This window comes from Ochotona princeps, chromosome 6, assembly GCF_030435755.1.
Source record: "Ochotona princeps isolate mOchPri1 chromosome 6, mOchPri1.hap1, whole genome shotgun sequence".
NCBI classification, from domain to species: domain Eukaryota; kingdom Metazoa; phylum Chordata; class Mammalia; order Lagomorpha; family Ochotonidae; genus Ochotona; species Ochotona princeps.
The window spans coordinates 66,907,903-66,922,396 of record NC_080837.1 but is presented as its reverse complement, the minus strand read 5'-3'; the positions used below and the strand labels follow the sequence as shown (position 1 = coordinate 66,922,396).

Below are 14,494 nucleotides of genomic sequence, written 5' to 3'. Positions count from 1 at the left end.
GGGTAGTAAGACCTCTCTTTGCTCTCCTCTCTGTGTATGTGACTTTCGAATAAATAAATCTAAGAATAAACTTAAACCTGGGAAGAATCTTGGCAAGGAGGTGATGACATTAGTTGTGCTACATACTGCCCAGAGTAGAAAATGATCACTAAATTACCCATCAATTGTTAAACAACAGTACATAAATACACTTATATGAGATCATTTTGAAAGGCTACATAAAATTCCAACATAAAGTTAACTCCACTCTTCCGCTGTTTGTAGTTACTCCTAAAGTTCTGGGATAAATGACATTGCCTCGAATACACTCTGTTAGAGTACAGGTAAATGCTATGATAGTAAATTAGAATGCTAGAACGGAATGTTTTTGTTGGGCAGTGTGAGATACCCTTGTGCTGAAGAAACTGCTACTTTGCTAGGCCAGGAGGCACCTGGACTTCGGGAGGATTCCGCTTTAGTGATAAATCTGTTCTTTGCTGCCCTGCAACTTTGTGAATCCAAGTGCGGGGGCGCGGGGGGGGGGGGGGGCAAGGGTGCAATTCTTCTCGGGTCCCAGGAATAGGAGGAAGATAAGGGTGTGAGAATGGGATGAGCCATAAAGATAGTGGGTATGGGAACCAGGCTCCCTGTGCCTGAAGGCCATAAAAAACTAACATGTCTAAGGTTGTTACTTTTGATGTATTTCCCAGCCCAAAAGGGCCTGTATGATTTTCTGTCTTGGGCTTGTTCGGCCTGCTTGGCTGGCCTGCATGCCCCAAGTGCAGTCTGGCCCCAGCATGCTGCCAACAATAAACTCTGTTTGCTGTTTGCGTTACCAGCGAGGCTCTGTCGTTCTCTGGAGGTGGCTAGCTCGCACCTTGACGTCCCGGGACTTTAGCCCGGACTCTAACAACTCTATAGGACCAACTCCAAATAATTCAATCAAAAACCGTGCACACATCTGAAAATCCTACTCCCATTCTGAGGAAATGCAATTTAAAAAAAAACACACAAAAAAACACCAAAATCTCTTGCCATTTTTGACAGGTGCCATGTCATATACTTGCAATTTGGTCACACTTAAGATTGAGTTCTTGTAAGTAATGGGATGGGAAACTTAAAGAATCAGTGGGACAACATACATTAAAAAAAAAAAATCACAAAAAGGAAGGGTTGGTTGAAACCCAGAAGCTATTTCTGGCCTTTCCAGGCCGCCGTCTTGCCTCCTGCCCCTCCCCCCTTTGGCGTTGGCGTCACTATGGCAACAAGCAGGCGCGCAGACATAGCCGTTACTACAGTGGCCGCCTCTCGCAGGGTGGACTGGAGATCTGGCTAGGCGCCTCCCACACCGGGTCCCTCTTCCTCACGGAGTGCCGCGGTGTGAGTGTGACGAACTGCGGGGCAGCATGGCCAAAGGGACAGGCTCCTCGAGGCTGGAGGACTTGGACCTGAGCGGAGAGGAGGTCCAGAGGCTCACCTCCGCCTTCCAGGACCCGGAATTCCGCCGAATGTTCTCCGAGTACACCGAGCAGCTCACCGACCCCGAGAACAGGCGTCTGTATGAGGCGGAGATCACCGCGCTGGAGCGAGAGCGCGGGGTGGACGTGCGGTTCGTGCACCCGCAGCCGGGCCACGTGTTGCGCACCAGCCTGGATGGGACGCGGCGCTGCTTCGTGAATGTGTGCAGCAACGCACTGGTGGGCGCGCCCAGCAGCCGACCGGGAACCGGGGGCGAAGCGCCTGGTAGCCACTGGGCCCTGCCCTACAGCCTGGCGCCGGGCCGCGAGTACGCGGGGCCCACAGGCACCCGCTACACTGTCTACGACGTGGTCTTTCACCCGGACGCACTGGCGCTGGCCCGGCGCCACGAGCGCTTCCGCCATATGCTGGACGCCACGGCCCTGGAGGCCGTCGAGAAGCAGTTCGGCGTCAAGCTGGACCGCAGGAATGCCAAGATCCTGAAGACCAAGTACAAGGGCACCCCGGAGGCCGCCGTGCTGCGGACGCCCCTGCCTGAGGGCGCCCCTCTCGGGCCCGAGGGGGATCAGGACGACCCTCTGCAGGCCTTCCCGTACCCCTACAGCTACCCGGCACCGCCAGGGCGCTCGGCCGGCGCTCCGCCCAGGGCCCCCTCCCCGTCCCGGGAGACGGCGCCCACCGAGCCTCGCTGCAGCGTGGTGCAGCGGCACCACGTGGACCTCCAGGATTACCGCTGCTCCAGGGACTCGGCCCCGAGCCCGGTGCCCCACGAGCTGGTGGTCACCATCGAGCTGCCGCTGTTGCGCTCGGCCGAGCAGGCGGCGCTGGAGGTGACGGGCAAGCTGCTGAGCCTGGACTCGCGGAAGCCTGACTACCGCCTGCGCCTCTCGCTCCCTTACCCGGTGGACGACAGCCGCGGCCGAGCGCAGTTCCTCAAGGCGCGGCGGCAGCTGGTCGTCACGCTGCCCGTGGTGAACCCCGCTGCGCGCCGAGAGTCCGCCACCGCGCCGGAAGAGGACTCCAGTGCGACCGGAACTGACGGCGCGCTCTGCGCTTCCGCTCGCCGGGAGGAGGCGGGACTGGCCGGTGTTCCCGCCGCAGACGGGGATCCGGATTCCTGTGGAGCTGGCGCTGCGGGCGTCGGGGTCACTATCCCCGACTTTCCCGAGGTGGTTTCGGGTGCTGAAGAGACGCTCCTCCGGGAGCCCAAGGATCGGGACTTGGACGGATGTCCGGAGTCCCCGCCCGGCGGAGCTGGAAGTTCGCCGGGGGCCGGCGGCGGAGAGCCCCCAGGTCCCTCAGTTCTGGACCTTGACGGGGAGGAGTCCTCTGGAAGAGGAGGTGCAGGCGGAGATCTCGGCGTGGAGACCCGCACGTGCCGGCCGGACATGGGCCGCGAGCCAGGCGAGCCAGGCGAGCCAGGCGAGCCAGGCGAGCCAGCCATGAGAGGTTCCGCCCCCGAGAGAAGGGGACCTCGGTGCCCTCCCCTGCAGTGTAATCAGGATGAGGAGACCTTGACCCTGCTGGTTCACGTGCCGCGGATCCAACCTCAGAGTCTTCAAGGGGATTTGAGTCCCCTCGGGTACAAACTGTGCTTCTGCGCGCAAGAATTAGTTTATTCCTTCTCTTTGCAATTTGCTCCAGAGAATCAATTGAGTGTCGAAGAACCGGTGGTTAGCGTTTCCTCGGACAATGCCGTGATAGAGCTAGCCAAAGCTCCAGGAAGCTATGGGCACTGGAGAGAGTGGTATTGTGGTTTAAACGACCAATCTTTGGAGGTAACAGTTCTTTTAGAGTCTTGAGGTTGGAAATGTTTCATGTCATTTTCAACATTTGCTAATTGTTTTCTCAATTTCTTCTGAAACAAACTGAGCCTTAGTTTTTCTGTAAAACTAGAAATTGATAACCGTGTTGAAAGAGCATGCATATAGATTTTTTTTTTTTTTTTTTTTTGGTAAGTGCCCGCATCCCCTGTGATGCCTGCATAGATTTGGGAACAGAGCTTTTTCTTCCTGGGTCCCCTGACTGCGAAGGAGGGGATGGATTCTGGGTGACTTGCAGACTTGAGCAACGCGTCACTTCCCCCTGGGGAAAGGGCTGCAGCTCTGCTTTTTCAGCTGGGTTTGTGCTTCAACGAGGGAAACCATCTTAGCCAGTGCCGTACAGTTTTCATGTGGGAAAACAAGTTTAACCTTAAATCTCGTTCCAGACCGGTTATATGAAGCCTCCTGACTCCAGTCAAGAATTTTGAAAGGGTTTTTAATCTTCTGATGTGAGCTTTGGTGGACTTAAGGTGCCTCCCACGTAAATCATTTAACTCCAGCTGGCTTAAGGAGGTGTGGTAGCTGCTGAACTGAACACCTCTGCTCGGCTGCCCTCTTCAGGACAGAAGCGTGAACAGTCGAGCATGACCATTTTACTCAGCTCATCCTTGGAATGAGCCTCTTAGTATGTTCTCTCTTGTAGTTACGCTCATCTGTACTTTCTAGGTTATTAAGATTCCTGAATTTCACAATCAGGACTACGTAAATATTGACAAATTGAAAAAAACTACTTAAACTTTGAAGTTTTAAAGACTTGGAAATCAATAATAAACAGTAGTTTCGTATTTAAGTTTTATGTAGGTTTTTTTTTTTTAGTTTGATGTAGATTTTAAAACTTGTTTCTATGAGGGGGGATAGTTATATATAGAGAGATCTTCCATCCACCGGTCCACTTCCTAAATGGCTTCAACAGCCAGAACTGAGGTGTTCTGAAGCTGGGAACCAGGAGCTTCCTCCGAGTCTCCCATGTAGGTAGGTGCAGGTGCCAAGGTCTTGGGCCAGCCTCTACCACCTTCCCAGACCACAAGCAAGGAACTGGATCAGAAGTGGGGCAGCCAATATGCTATCAGAACCCTTATAGGACACAGGCACCATGGTATAGCAGGCTAAGCCTACTTCTCTTTCTTTAACCTCTTTTAACATATTCAAGAGTTATGTTCCCAGAACCAAAAGTAATTGATTATATATTACATATTAGAAACTAATTTCATGACCGTGGTCTCTAAACTGTCAAACTATTTGCCAGTCACTTTTTTTTTTAAAGATTTATTCATTTTTTTTTTTTATTACAGCCAGATATACACAGAGGAGGAGAGACAGAGAGGAGGATCTTCCGTCCAATGATTCACTCACCAAGTGAGCTGCAAAGGGCCGATGCGCGCCGATCTGAAGCCAGGAACCAGGAACCTCTTCCGGGTCTCCCACGCGGGTGCAGTGTCCCAATGCTTTGGGCCGTCCTTGACTGCCTTCCCAGGCCACAAGCAGGGAGCTGGATGGGAAGTGGAGCTGCCGGGATTAGAACTGGCGCCCATATGGGATCCCGGTGTATTCAAGGCGAGGACTTTAGTTGCTAGGCCACGCCGCCGGGCCCTGCCAGTCACTTCTAATAACTATTTTGTGAGCTGGGTCTCTATGAGAAGTGGTTAATTTGAAACTCTCCAAGAATGCTAAAATAGGCTAGGTAAGATACTTTGTGGGAATACTAAATGGAGTATGTTTATATTATCAAAAGAGGGAAATTTAGCAAAGGGCAGTCGTTTTCCTGTAATTGTTTTAATAAGTACAAAAATAACTGCCACTGTGGAAAGAAAACTTTATGGGTAAGCAATTTCTATTCAAAACTATTTTTTTTAAAAGATTTATTTCTTTTCATTACAAAGTCAGATATACATAGAGGAGGAGAGACAGAGAGGAAGATCCAATGATTCACTCCCTAAGTGAGCACAATGGCCGGTGCTGTGCCGATCCGAAGCCGAGAACCAGGAACTTCCTCCAGGTCTCCCACGCGGGTGCAGGGTCCCAAAGCATTGGGCCATCCTTCACTGCTTTCCCAGGCCACAAGCAGGGAGCTGGATGGGAAGTGGAGCTGCTGGGATTAGAACCAGCGCCCACATGGGATCCCAGCGTGTTCAAGGCAAGGACTTTAGCTTTTAGGCCACGCTGCAGGGCCCAATTCAAAACTATTTTAATAGGATTTTCTAGTACGCCAACATTTTAGCAAAGAAGCTAGACCAAAATAGTATTAGGTCAACTGTATATTTTATCTTTGAAGTCTGAAATAGATGTGTAATTATTATCATATTTGCTAAGGTTGTTGATGAAACCGAAATATCTGATTTTTTTATTTTCCATCATTGAACCAGGTTCTGAGTATTGAATTTTACAAAACATTCTTAATGGACCTGGTGTGATGGTTCAGTGATTAAAGTCCTTGCCTTGCATGCGCCGAGATCCCATATGCACGCCGGTTTGTATCCTGGCTGCTTCACTTTCATTCAGCTCCGTTTGTGGCCTGGGAAAGCAGTAGAGGATGGACTTGGAACCCTGCACCCACGTGGGAGACCCGGAAGCTCCAGGCTCCTGGCTTTGGGTCAGCTCAGCTCTAGCCATTGTGGCCACTTGGGGGATGAACCAGCAGATGGAAGATCTTTCTGTTTCTCCTTCTCTCTGTAAATCTGATTTTCCAATAAAAAATAAAATTTTTAAAAACAAAACATTAGTACTGAAGCATTTATAATGGATATATTATCATACACGTTATATGAAAAGAACCATAATGTAAAGATAATTTTTGGTTATCAAGATCAAATTTGCTATTTTACATGCAAAAAAACCAATGTATTTATTGCAGTCTTGACTATCCCCTGACAATTTTCCTAGAGCTTCAGGACCACATGTTATTTTACTATAAAAATAAAGTCAGCTGTTAGAATGACAAGGCAAATCTTTTAATTTTAACAATTTCCATTATAAGTTATGGGTTTATTAAAAACTAAAGTGGTGGATTTTTGACAGTGACACAAAGGTAAACATATTGTCCAGAAATATGAGCAGTAGAAATGCTCTGGATTGATGTGTTTTAAGATTCTAAAGGTTTACTTTTGATAGATGTTCACAAGTTCAAATGCTGTTAAAAAGAAGATAACTTGAAACTTGTCCTTAATTTTTTCCTAGTTGAACCAAAAAGGGAATTTATTCTAACACATTTTAAAAATATAACTTTTAAAAGGTTGTGTTTAATAGGAAAGGCAGATTTATAGTGAGAAGAAGGAAAGACAAAGATCTATGCTGGTTCACTCATCAAGTGGCTGCAACAACCAGAACTGAGCTGATCCGAAGCCAGGAGCTTCTTTGCCTCCCACGCAGGTGCAGGGTCCCAAAGCTTTGGACTGTCCTTGACTGCTTTCCCAGGCCACAAGCAGAGAGTTGGATGGAAAGTAGAGCAGCCAGGGCATGAACCAGCTGTGTCAAGTCTAACCTATGATGCAAGGTATCTTTTTTTATTTTTTAGGAGAGGCTGTTTGTCAGTGAAGAAAATGTCAGTGAGTTTCTGGAAGAAGTCCTGAACTCTCCAGTGAGACCAATGATGCCACTAACTCCACCATTAATTGAAGTCCTTCAGGCTAATGATAATAAGATTCAAATTCATGCCAAGGTAAGGGTTTCATCAGAAGAAGATCTCCTTCCCTCTATAAATCTTCCTTTCAATAAAAATAAATGTTAAAAAAAAACTTATAGGTCAGTCTTGATACAACTGTACCTAAGAAGAATGGATAAACTGACAAAATTCCCATTATTTAAAAATGGAAAAAAGACGTGGTTTGTCTCTGGGTGAGTATTCAGACTTCCTAAACCTTAGCTACTTTTTGTTCTTCATTGCAGTTATTTTGGGATTTAATGAAGTAAAGTGAAAATGAAGACACCTAGTAAATACATTGACAGACATCTTAGCCTCACTTTGCCCAGCCTGTGTAGATGGTTTTGTGGTAAGGTGAGGATTTAGCCACTAGGCCATCACACCAGTCCTTTTTTTTTAAAGACCTGCTTTCCCAGCATGCTTGCCTAGAGTCCTTAAGTGTGGTAGAAGACTTAAAGGCAGTTTGTGGCTTGGGGGGCAAAGAGCTCAAAAAGGTGGAGAGTGGCTCTCACGTTGCCTCTACCCTTTGGTAATCATGCTCTGTCGGTTGGAAGGAGGTGAAGGGGCACCTGGGAGCAAGCTGTTGAAGGGTGGGGATACGGGAATTGTCCGTAAGTGATACAGCCGCCTGCCTGTTAGGAGCCCAACATGGCGCCTGAGCAACACATGATGCAAAAGAGAGGGCAATCTGTTCCCGGCCAGCCAGGCAACTGTTCACACCCATAAGCCCCATTCCTGGGATGGGGACGTCTAAATAAAACTTTATGCTCCTATTGGAGGGTGCAGTTTGCCCCCAAAATATGGGAAACTGGGCTGAGGGTGGGGTTTGGATGGAAGAAGAGATCTTACCCAACCTGTAGGTAGGGGAATTGGCCCAATGGGTAACAAGTTACTTTGCAGTTTCTCTGAAAAGTTTAGCCCTCTTCCTCTTCTCGTTCTCCCTCCCTGATAGTGCTGGTGTGTGTTTCTTCACCCCTTGTGGTCCTCCTCTTCTGTGGATGAATGTTAATGTGGGAGCACTATGTCATTTAAGTAAGGTTAGACTTAGTGATGATGAATTTTGACACATCCCAGTATTGTGCTTCAAGTTATTTTTCCAAGTTGTATTTAAAGTTTTAGTTTTAAAGTATTTATTATAAAGTATTATTTAAAGTATTTAGTTTTTTCAGGGCCTGGTGCGGTGGCCCAGCGGCTAAAGTCCTCGCCTTGAACGCGCTGAGATCCCATATGGGTGCCGGTTCTAATCCCGGCAGCTCCACTTTCCATCCAGTTCTCTGCTTGTGTCCTGGGAAGGCAGTCGAGGACGGCCCAAAGCTTTGGGACCCTGCACCCATGTGGGAGACCTGGAAGAGGTTCCTGGTTCCTGGCTTTGGGTTGGCACAGCACCAGCTGTTGCAATCACTTGGGGAGTGAATCATTGGATGGATGATCTTTCTCTCTGTCTCTCCTCCTCTCTGTATATCTGACTTGCCAATAAAAATAAATAGACCTTTAAAAAAATAAAGTTTATTTTTTTCAGTTAGTGATTGCAGTGATCAGGATGAACTTCCTTCTAACAGACTGAACCCCTTTTACAAAGCCATTTAACAACCACTGCCAATATATTGTTCAAGGTGAGTGTAAAACTGAGTGACTTAAAAACCAGCCAAAAACAACTTAGGAAGAGACATCTGCTGATAAACCCAAATGGCTGCAATGGCTGGGGCTCAGCCAGGCTGAAGCCAGGAGTCTGGAACTCCTTCTGGATTTCCTAGTAGCAGAGAGCTTGGATCTGAGGTAGAACAGCCTAAGACTTGAACCTGAGCTTATATGGGATGCCAGCATTGCAGGCAGTGGCTAATGGGTTGCACCACAACACCAGCCTAGTTTGATCATTAGGTCTTCAATATTAACTGCAAAAATAATTCTGTAACCAGCACAATTGACTGATATAAATGGAGGAAGTTCGCTTAAATGACAGTAATTCAATAATGCCATTATAGGCATGACTGCTAAAGGGTTTTATAGGTTTTAATAAAAACGTTGTTACTAGCTTCTTGGCTTTTTGGCTAAGATCAAGTATAAAAAACTTGTTACTTACATAATGAAGCTGAGAGATTAAAGGAAGAATTTAATTGAAACATCAATGCCAGGTTTTCCTTGTTATCAAATTACTGGCAACATCAGGGGAAGCCTGGAAGCACATATGCAGGCCTGCCAGGGTTTTTACGATACTTAAACCTTTTTTCCACAGGATACCACACTTGAATTTTCCCTTCTTGGAAAGAAATAATTCGTTGTTTCCCTCAACAGATCCAAGAATGTAGTCACTCTGATCAGCTTCAAGGAAAGGAAGAAAGAGTCAATAAAGGAAGTCACCAAACTGAAAAGGAAAATGTAGAGCATTTTAGCACTTGTACAACGGATTCAACAACAGTTAAAGCACCAGAAATAGATAGCTGTGGTTCCACTGCCAGTGAACAGGAAGAGCCTCTTGATGTTTCGCAGATGATGTTTGGGAAATCTCAGCAACTTGAGTCAAAAACGGAACCACAAGTTTTAAAAGAAACAAGTGCTGCTTATTCAGTTGAGGAGAAAGATAATGCAAAGGCATCAGTAATAAATGAAGAGAAAGAGATACACGGAAATCACTTTTCTTCACTACCGACCACAACTGCAGTTCACAGTGCACCAGAGTTTGGCAGCATCAAGGAAACCAATATGCAGGATGGCAGTGTGCAGATTATCAAAGATCACGTGACTCACTGTGCATTCAGCTTCCAGAATTCCTTGCTGTATGATTTAGATTAATTCTAAATAATTTTTGGATTTGAAGGTTAGGAGTAACAAATGCGGAGACCTTTTTAAGAGTTGTTTTTTTTTTTTTTTTGTTAATCATTAAAACTCAAGATATTCAACCAAATGTAAAATTTGCAATTTTCAATCTAATGGGGAAATTGGATATGTTTTTTGCCTTAAGTTTATAAACACTTCTCTTAATTATGAAGATACATTTTGTGATTTGTATGATACATGCATATTTTTGTAATGGAGAGTTAACATTTACTTTTCATACAACCTCTATCAACAGAGATCTCTGTTGAATTTTGCTTTTACGGACCACTATTTCAATAAAGTTTCAAAATAAATATTCACAAAGTTGTCACACTGAGTACTTCTCACAAATGCAGTTTTAACTAGAAATATCTGTATCTTTCTGAGGGAGTACAATTTGTTTTTAAGTCTTTGTAAGGTTTATTCTTGAAATACAGCTTTTTTTCTTTGAAAGAACAATGGAGAGAGAGATAGAAATATATCCACAGTGGCCACAATATCCACATCTGCATGGGGCCAGGCAAAAGCCAGAAGCTATGAACCTGTCCTGGTTTCTTACATGGAGAGCAGGGGCTTAAGTAACAGGGCCATCCATGCTCCCTTCCCAGGCACATGACAGGAAGCTGGCTGGCAAGTGAAGTAGCCTGGATTGGAACCAGCACTCCAAAATGGGGCGTTTCCTTAGCAAGCGACCACATTAACTACCTCATTAACCTGCAGTGTCACAATGCTGGTCCCTTAGAACTTTGCGAACCAATATGAATAATGTAAACAATTACATGGAATGAAATTTTGGTTTTTTTTGCACCAGCTATTCCCATACACATGCCAAAATCAGCATTACTATTCCCGTACTTGTCACAAAAACTACAGTTTATTGTTCTGTGCCTTAAACAGCGAATGAGGTTAAGTAATGATTTCGAAAACTCAAAAAAAAAAAAAAAAAAAAAAAGCGGCTCAGTGCAATAACCTAGTGGCTGAATCCTTGCCTTGCATCCACTGGGATCCTACAATAGGCACTAGTTTGTGATCTCGCTGCTCCACTTCCCATCCAGCTCCCTGCTTGTGGCTTGGGAAAGCAGTTGAGGACGGCCCAAAGCCTTGGGACTCTGCACCTACCTGGGCGGCCTGAAGAAGCTCCTGGCTCCTGACTTTGGATTGGCTCAGCTCTAGCCATTTCAGACACTTAGGGAGTGAACTAACACACAGAAGGTCGTTCTGTCTCTCCTCTCTATGTATCTGCCTTTCCAATAAAAATATTGAATCTTTTAAAAAAAAAACCTTGGAAGTTATTACTGAAATATCACAATGTTTTGTTTCACAGAACATGATAAGAATTTTAAACCAGGAATTTTTAAAATTCCGGGTCATTGTTTCTTAGATTTTCAGGACATTAAAAAAAAAAAAAATTAAACTTTGCTGATCTAATCACTACTTTGACCTATTTCTGTTCCAACCCCAGCTAACACGCGCTAAGCTTAGTCCTCTGAACTGTTGACATCAGGTCAAAGTACTAAAACTGGCAAGAAAGCCTGGTGGTTCATCCTGATCTACATTTACAGATCTGCTACTAGAGAAGCCTGGAGGGTAGAATAAAAATAGCTCATAAAGCAGAACTATCTCATCCATATGAACCTAGGCATCTTTCAACCACAATATTATTTATGCAATCATTTTGAAGCCATTTATCTTTTCATTAGGTTGAAATGACTAATACTTTTACATAAATTTGTCTTTCCTGCTTTTTCGTTGAATGCAATGCATATTTAATTTTTACATTAAGTATGGAGTAAATTTTAAACCCATTTCCTAACTAGGGTCATTTGTCCTTTTAAAAAGTATGAGTTCAGTTAAAGCTGGCACTACAAGTTTCACTTTGGCACCACCGACATCTATATTATTTCTGGCCTTCAAAAAAAAACTTAGACTGCATTTCGCTTACACAGCAGCTTTGGATTGCTCAGTAACTATGCCTGGCTAATCTGTAAGACAGTTTCTTCTGAAGGGAATGCGCTGTCATGAGCTGAATTTTACTTTAAAGTCAATTATACAAGGTACACGTAGCAGATGTTAAGAGGTACTGTTAACTTTTGATATTTCTAGAATGCCTTTAATAAAATTTAGTACAACAAGTAAACAACTTGCTCTGCAAAATGACTAAGGAACTTTTTATGCAAAAAATGAGCATTTTATTTTGGTAACACTAATGAAAAAAAGAAAAACCACTGCATTTCTGTATTGAAGTGAAAACAATGTTTAAACTGTCTTATCAAACTCAAATACATTCCAAACAAAGTGTGTTCTGTGACGGTTCCAAAGCACAGGCAAATCTTAATACAACAGTAGATGAATCCATAATACTGCAAACAAATGACTGTTTCGTCAGGGTGTTTTAAGAAACAACTTCTCAATTATTAAGCCATTACAGCGAACCTTTTCCTAATAACTGTTAAGAGTGAAATTGGGGTTGTTCCATTAATACTCAAATGATTTCATAACACTTTTTTGTTGCTATGACATTTTAAAATAAATGTTGCTGTACGTAAAATAAATTTTCAAAGTGGAAAAGTGTACAAAGTTTCAGATAGAAAGATTAATAGATGCAATTTAAATAAAATTTTCCCTTGTAACAATAAACATAATCTTTAGCAATACAGATTTGAGCTTTAAAACCTAACTCCCAAAAGGAAAACGTCAACCTTAAATCTTAATCAGACACAACTGAAAAAGAATACTATGTATTTGGACACCTTTTACAAGATTTTCGTTGTTGTATTAAAGCAGAAACCAGTTCCTAAATGCTTTTATTCAACTGTATATCCTGTTTGGACAAATATCAAAAATAGAAGACTGTCCCTTTCGCCTTGGTTGTGGTGACATTTTTCACTGCAGTCTTCTATAACTTTTACAGAGTTCGTGGTCCCTAATGTCTCCCCACCCTCCATTCTTCCTAGGTGGGGCAATGGCTACCATAGAAAACTTCTCACCGATAATCAGAGTTTCTGGAAACATGAACTGTTTGTTATTACTTAAGAGTGCCTCAATTTGGGCACTCTGGGTGGATGGCCTACAGGCTTTCTTGTGATGCATACCACAGTCTCCAGCATGAAAAATCCTGGGAACCTGAGGAACCAGCACTCTCCAGTATTTTGGAAGACAAGAGACAGTCAGGTACTGCAGAGTCCAGTCCCAGTTATAGTCATCGTAAGTACAGAAAGTGTCCGTGCACTCCATCAGCTTCTGATAGGCATCCCGGGTTAAGGCGAGACCCATATTGTGCTCTGTGGATTTCCAAGTTTTCACATCTACCTTGTGAGCAATGCCATAGAAACTGCGACTGGCAGTGTAGCTTCCCAGGGAAAGCACATCACACTCACGACACTGCTGCTGCTTCAGTTTCCACATCTTTTTCAAGACATGATAGAAATCTGGGGCTAAGTAGTGATCCTCTTCTAGGAACAGGATAAGGCCGCCATAATCCTGAAGAACTCTGACCCTTTCCCATACAAAATGCAGCTTCCACCACCAGTGATGCTTCGTCTGGGAGAACTTGGCCTCTCTGTAATGACCGAACGAGTCGGGGTATTCAGCATTAATGCACCCCAACTTCAAAGCTGCGTTCTTCTTTAAGTCTCGGGGGCAATCTCTGGGGTCACTGCCCGGAAACTCGTTGGGGTACAACTGAATGCTGAATGGAAAGAACACCTGCAGAACTGGACAGAAATCCACTCCAGCGACTAACTGATTGATCTCTGTCGACCAGAAGTCGTGGCTGAAGATGAGCAGGACGTTTTCGATACCCTGTGCTTTGCTAAGTGAGTCCAGCAGCAGTTTGAGGTATTCGGGTCGGTTATGCACCTGGACCACCAGCACCAACTCCCAGGGGGCCCTGGTGCCAGCCTTATCTACATTCCTCAGAGTCTGATCAAAGTTCAGCTGGTATACCAGGGACCGGTAGCGTAGCGTCTGGTTGTCCGCCCCGGGCTGCGCAGCCGCTGGGGGCAGCGGAGCCGCCGAATCGTTGGAGACCCTGCGGATGCCCACGGACACGCCGGGATGTTCCCCACCGCGGCCGTCTGCACCCCGCGCGGGCTCGGTGTCCAGCAGCGGTGGGGCAAGGGCCTCGTTCTTCCTTTGTCGCCCACTGCTGCTCCAGAGGACGAAGCAGCAGGCGGCCACCACGAGCGTCAGGATTAGCACCTTCCGTTTGTAGATGCGGAACCTCATGGTCTCCAGGGCCAGGAGAGAGCGCAGGCGGGTGCGGAAAGGAGCTGGCGGCTTCTGCACTGGAGGGGGCAGGCGGGCGGCGGCCGTGGCTCTGGCCTGCAGCGGTAGGAACTGGCCCCCGTGGCTGCCCTCGCTAACTCATATCGGGCCCCAGGGGTCCCGGGACCCGAAGGCTCTCTCAGCTGCCCCACGCCGCTCGGGCTCCACACATCCTCGCCTGGCAGCTGCAGCTCAAGCAGCGACCCCGCTGCTAGGAGCCGCGGCTTGGCGTCGCCTCAGTCCTCTCCATTCAGCACCACGGGTCCCGGAAGAAGCCCCACCGCACCCAGGCTCCGTTACCTGCTCCTCCAGCGGCCCTGCGTCCTTGGCGTTCTCATCCTCACGCCGGGCCCCCTGGACCGGCAGGACCGAGAGACGCCACCTCGCCCGAGTTCGGCGGCGACCGTTCTGACAACCCGCGACTCGCCCGCGGAACGCCGCGGCCCTCGGGCCCACACCCCTCCGGCCCGCCCCTCAGGCCATTGGTTGGCGCTTC

At 46.3% G+C, this 14,494-nt stretch overlaps 2 protein-coding genes across 2 annotated transcripts; one reads left to right on the top strand and one right to left on the bottom strand.

The window, feature by feature from the left end:
• Positions 1-1,385: 1,385 nt before the first annotated feature.
• On the top strand, positions 1,386-9,987 carry DNAAF2 (dynein axonemal assembly factor 2). Its single transcript, XM_004584798.3, has 3 exons — positions 1,386-3,236; positions 6,793-6,936; positions 9,211-9,987. The coding sequence occupies exons 1-3, from the start codon at positions 1,386-1,388 to the stop codon at positions 9,706-9,708; spliced, it is 2,493 nt and encodes an 830-aa protein (XP_004584855.2). The 3' UTR covers positions 9,709-9,987.
• Positions 9,988-11,898: 1,911 nt separating this feature from the next.
• MGAT2 (alpha-1,6-mannosyl-glycoprotein 2-beta-N-acetylglucosaminyltransferase) lies at positions 11,899-14,462 on the bottom strand. Its single transcript, XM_012926862.2, has one exon. It carries the CDS (start codon positions 13,957-13,959, stop codon positions 12,616-12,618), a length of 1,344 nt encoding a protein of 447 aa, XP_012782316.1. The 5' UTR covers positions 13,960-14,462; the 3' UTR covers positions 11,899-12,615.
• Between the last annotated feature and the right edge of the window lie 32 nt (positions 14,463-14,494).

Excerpts from the sequence above, each read along its gene's own strand:
- DNAAF2 (XM_004584798.3), top strand. The coding sequence starts at position 1,386 with ATGGCCAAAGGGACAGGCTCCTCGAGGCTGGAGGACTTGGACCTGAGC. Across the intron at positions 3,237-6,792 it reads TAAACGACCAATCTTTGGAG|GAGAGGCTGTTTGTCAGTGA; the intron begins GTAACAGTTCTT and ends TTTATTTTTTAG. Across the intron at positions 6,937-9,210 it reads AGATTCAAATTCATGCCAAG|ATCCAAGAATGTAGTCACTC; the intron begins GTAAGGGTTTCA and ends TTCCCTCAACAG.
- MGAT2 (XM_012926862.2), bottom strand. The coding sequence starts at position 13,959 with ATGAGGTTCCGCATCTACAAACGGAAGGTGCTAATCCTGACGCTCGTG.